Genomic DNA, 4,468 nt, shown 5'->3' with positions numbered 1-4,468 from the left:
GGCAGGAGCGGGGGGGAGGGGGGGCATTTGTGAGCCTCCAGGTTCTCAGGGCTAAACTCAGGATCGGAAGCCTCCTCTGGGCTGGACACAGGAACCGGAGCCCTCTCCAGGCGGGACGTGGGAACCGCAGCCCACTCAGGGCTGGCCGTGGGAACAGAGGTAACAGAGGGCTCCGAAGAAGGAGGGAGTAGAGGGAGCAGGTCAGCCTCCCAGTCAATTAAATCCTTTTCCGCCTCTCCTCTATCCAGGTCCATCATAAGCTCACCCTCAGGGGAGATGGTGGGCTGGGCTCTGGGTCGAGAGTGGAACTGGCGAGATTCTCCTCGGAACAGACGGTTAACGGGGATCCGTTTCTCACCAGTATCCACTCTACAAAGGCAGCAAAATCCGTTCGAGGGCCATCTTTGGACGACGGCACTCTGCACGTGGGATTCAGGCTGGCGTCATAGAACGCGCAGAGCATGTCGTCTGGGTAGGTGGTGAGATGGGCGATGGCCAGAAGCAGTCTGGTATGGCCCTCGAGCGATCTCTCCCCCTGCTCCAGCAGAAAGTCTACTAATAATCTAACGTGAGTTAGTAGACATGTAGGTGCAACGTTACTTATTGTCAACAGAATGTTCAAAAGGCACCATCAAAATAAAGCGTTACCAAATATTTATGTTTAGCTAATTAATGCAATTTATTTACAATTTGTTGGCCGAAACGATAGTTTGATAATGCATGTAACCTTTGCAGTTTCGCTGTTTCTTGCATTGTGTTGTCCAGTCCACTTGTCCTCAAGATACTAGATAATTTCTTGACGGCGATCAGTGATGTTTTTTTTTTATGCATGTGACCACAAAACCAGTCATAAGGGTCAATTTTTTTGAAACTGAGATTTATACATAAGCTAGCTTATAATAAATAAGCTTTCCATTGATGTATGGTTTGTTAGGATAGGACAATATGTGGCTGAGATGCAACTATTAGAAAATCTGGAATCTGAGGGTGCAAAAAAATCTAAATATTGAGAAAATCATCTTTAAAGTTGTCCAAATGAAGTTCTTAGCAATGCATATTACTAATCAAAAATTAAGTTCTGATATATTTACGGTGAGAAATTAACAAAATATCTTCATGGAACATGATCTTTACTTAATATCCTAATGATTTTTGGCATAAAAGAAAAATCGATCATTTTGATCCATACAATGTATTTTTGGCTATTGCTACAAATATACCCCAGCGACTTATGACTGCTTTTGTGCTCCAGGGTCACATATTTCAGTGTATTGAGACTTTAAGTATCTGCACTTTTATTTCAGTAAGCATATGGTAGAAGTACATATGAGCATGTTGAGTTTTATGGGGTGATTATAAACAGAATAGTGTGTTTCACCTTGAATAAGTGGTAAAGGTTTCCACCATGCTCTGTGAGGAACTGGCTTTCTGTATGGTAGCGCAGGATAGCAGAAGACGTCCAGCTCTTCAGCTGCTCATTATTGGGAATGTGCCACACTGACACGTCTTGTGCAGAGATGTCATAGTACCCAGGATTCTGTGGGATATAACAATATTGGACCATCAGATTGGGGTCCTCTCAGTGGTTAGCTGAGGTTTTGTGTGGTAATGTACCTTGTAGTCGTCACTAGTAGAGGCCTCAGCGGTGCCAAACGTAACAGTGTTGGCCCATGTTCCGTCTCCTTCAGGCAGGTTTTGGTCATTTCCCTGCTGGCTTGACCAGCGATCACCAAGAGAACACTTCCCATTGATGTTGTTCTCATGGACACTGGCCACCAGAGTCCAGCCACCGCCGGCTGTGGTCATGTCACAGAAAGTCTGGTAGTATGTACCGCTCTCTGTTGTCAGGATGTACATGCCATCTGAGGAGAAACAGACCCCAGATTTCATTTGAACTAGTATTAGAATAACTCTTATTAGACTAACTGAAAACTTGCTAATTTCGGACATATTTTACAATAATATCTTCATACAAAAAATAAGTAATCAAATAACAAATGAAAGTATGAGAAAATCAATTCATTCATTGAAAACACTTTATGTATGTATGTATTTATTTACTTTTGGTAAAAAAAAAAAGTTTTCAACATTGATAATAAGAAGAAATGTTTCTTGAGCCAATTAGAATTTATTCCACATAATCAATTAATGATACAATTAATGGAGTGATAATGCTGAAAATTCAGCTTTGCATCACAGGAATAAATTACATTTTAAAATATATTCAAACAACAAATATATTCAAAATAAAATCACTGCTGTATTTAACACTTCCACAGTGCTTACCCTGCGAGGCGCCGTGTTTCTCTTTGATATACAAGCAGCTGCGAGCGATGGTCCTCAACCTAGCATGATACTTGCCTAATTCTGGGTTTATGTAGGTGCCGTTTATGATAATTGGCTTTGGGGTGACAGCTCCCATAACACCCAGCACTGCAGACAACATTGAAGAGATCAACTGAAACAAGTGCCTCTCAGAAATTGCTATTAGATTTCACAAATAATTACAAAGAATTGGCACAAGTAACACATTGAATCAAATGTGAAATTTTGAAGTAGACAGACTGAAATTGTATTTTCTTGTAAAAATGTACTCCAATAACTCCAAACTTTGACATTTAGAAGCTAATCAGCTAATCATGAATGTTTAAAATTAGATTAAATTATATGCAGTTCCACATTTCAGAAAAAAACTAACAAACACCAATATTCATAATCACAGTCCACTTACTTGTGTGCCTTAACTGCAAAAGACACATGAGGAAGAAAACGAAGCGCAGCATGGCTCTGAGTTTTCAACTGTTCGTTGATGATGTCTGATGAAGATTTCTCTCTTCTGTCTAGCCTGACAGTGTGTGCAGCTTTTATCTCTCATCCGAGCTTATATCTGGAGTAAAACTGACTTATTGTGCAACATTGTGTCAGTGTGTAATTATTAAACATGCAGTTATCCCAGGGCTGGACTTGAAATCAGGGAAATGCCCATTACTGAAACTCCAATACATCATCATAGTCTGTTTACTTTTTCAGCAACTTATCAGCGATGTTATGGAACATTACATCCATATTTATGTTCTCGGCATTTGCTTTTGCCACAACAAATTACAGGAATGTGCTTGTATTTGTGAAAGTGATGAATGCAGTGGATTGTGTGTAGCAGGGCTTTGAGCCATTGGCCTAAACCAGAGTTTTGAAATAGTTTCTGATAGCCTTTAGCTGAGAAACCATGAAATTATGTTCTTGTGACTTTATAACTGTTTTTTAACTGATTTTATTTTTTCAAAAAGTCAAAAAAAAAATTTAGTACAAAAAAAACATCACTGAACCAAACTAAATACATTCATACCAAGAAAACAAATTGTTATGGGTTAAATCAGGTAAAAAATAGCTCTTTAACAGTAACAGTTAGCACTTTCTTATACTGTGAATGTTTCGTTTTCATGCCAGCTGTTGCCTTTGTCTTTTATTTCTTTTTTTTATTTTGCTTTTCACCACTTGCACATTTACAATGTGCACAATGATAATTTTTTTATTAGAAACAATTAAAGCACCTCCTTCCTCCATGTCCAAAGTGACATTCGCTTGCACAAGACTGTGCCATAAATGTGCGCCAAGTAAACCAAACCAAGGTCAATGTCCGCTGAAATGTTACTGTCTGTCCGTCTGTTTCAGTATGTTTTATTTTAGGCATTTCCCAATTGCTGATAATGTCAATCATGTGCTGAATTCCCCAAAACAGTGTCTGACTGTTCCTGTAACACATCACAGACAATATTAATAGTTGGCCAATGCAGTTTGTGAAATTTTTGGAAATTATTAAAAATTCGCTTGTTTTCAGTATAACTGTAACAAACCTATTTTTATTATTATTTTTCTAACTAGCCTGCTTTTATCACATACAATTATTATTACTATTATTATTATTCGCTGTGTAAAAATTATTACTAATCATTTGACACTAATTAAAGTACTGTAACTACTGTATTCACAGTACTGATCAGTGGTGGATAAAGTACCTGAAAGCCATACTCAAGTAAAAGTACAGATATCTTAGCAGAAAATGACTTTGGTAGAAGTTGAAGTCACCGTTTAGAATATTACTGGAGTAAAAGTCTTAAAGTATGACATATTTATTGTACTTAAGTACGAAAAGTATTTTTTAAATCTTATATGTACTCGTGTAACAGGAATTATATAACTACATTTTGTAACAACAATTTGTATAAGAGTAATTGGAACCATTTGATCCAGGGGATGCACATGGGTAGGTTTAGGGGTGGAAATTGGATCCAGGGAGTGGAGATGGGTAGGTTTAGGGATATGTAAAGTGGGAAGAGTTGGATCTCAAGTTGGTGGAGTTGGTGTATCACTGTAATACCAGTGTACTTAAATGGTAACTCCTCAGGAACTGTCCACTTAATATAAAGTGTAACATTCTGGACACCAACCACAATTTATATGTAAAGCC

The 4,468-nt window shown here is 38.2% G+C and overlaps 1 protein-coding gene across 1 annotated transcript; it reads right to left on the bottom strand.

Moving 5' to 3' along the window:
- Positions 1-1,204: 1,204 nt before the first annotated feature.
- LOC107667452 (intelectin-like) lies at positions 1,205-2,871 on the bottom strand. The gene is made up of 4 exons (XM_016459121.1): positions 2,732-2,871; positions 2,287-2,433; positions 1,615-1,862; positions 1,205-1,537 (listed from the first exon to the last, which is right to left on the bottom strand). The coding sequence occupies exons 1-4, from the start codon at positions 2,781-2,783 to the stop codon at positions 1,343-1,345; spliced, it is 642 nt and encodes a 213-aa protein (XP_016314607.1). The 5' UTR covers positions 2,784-2,871; the 3' UTR covers positions 1,205-1,342.
- Between the last annotated feature and the right edge of the window lie 1,597 nt (positions 2,872-4,468).

The sequence above is a fragment of the Sinocyclocheilus anshuiensis genome, unplaced genomic scaffold (assembly GCF_001515605.1).
Source record: "Sinocyclocheilus anshuiensis isolate Anshui unplaced genomic scaffold, SAMN03320099.WGS_v1.1 scaffold1547, whole genome shotgun sequence".
Lineage (NCBI taxonomy): Eukaryota > Metazoa > Chordata > Actinopteri > Cypriniformes > Cyprinidae > Sinocyclocheilus > Sinocyclocheilus anshuiensis.
This window is presented reverse-complemented; position numbering and strand designations above follow the sequence as displayed.

What these genes read in the sequence shown, in the direction of transcription:
- LOC107667452 (XM_016459121.1), bottom strand. Translation starts at nt 2,783, where the DNA reads ATGCTGCGCTTCGTTTTCTTCCTCATGTGTCTTTTGCAGTTAAGGCAC. An exon ending in GAAACACGGCGCCTCGCAGG is followed by an intron (nt 1,863 to 2,286) that starts GTAAGCACTGTG and finishes GTTTCTCCTCAG; the next exon opens with ATGGCATGTACATCCTGACA. An exon ending in CTACTAGTGACGACTACAAG is followed by an intron (nt 1,538 to 1,614) that starts GTACATTACCAC and finishes TATATCCCACAG; the next exon opens with AATCCTGGGTACTATGACAT.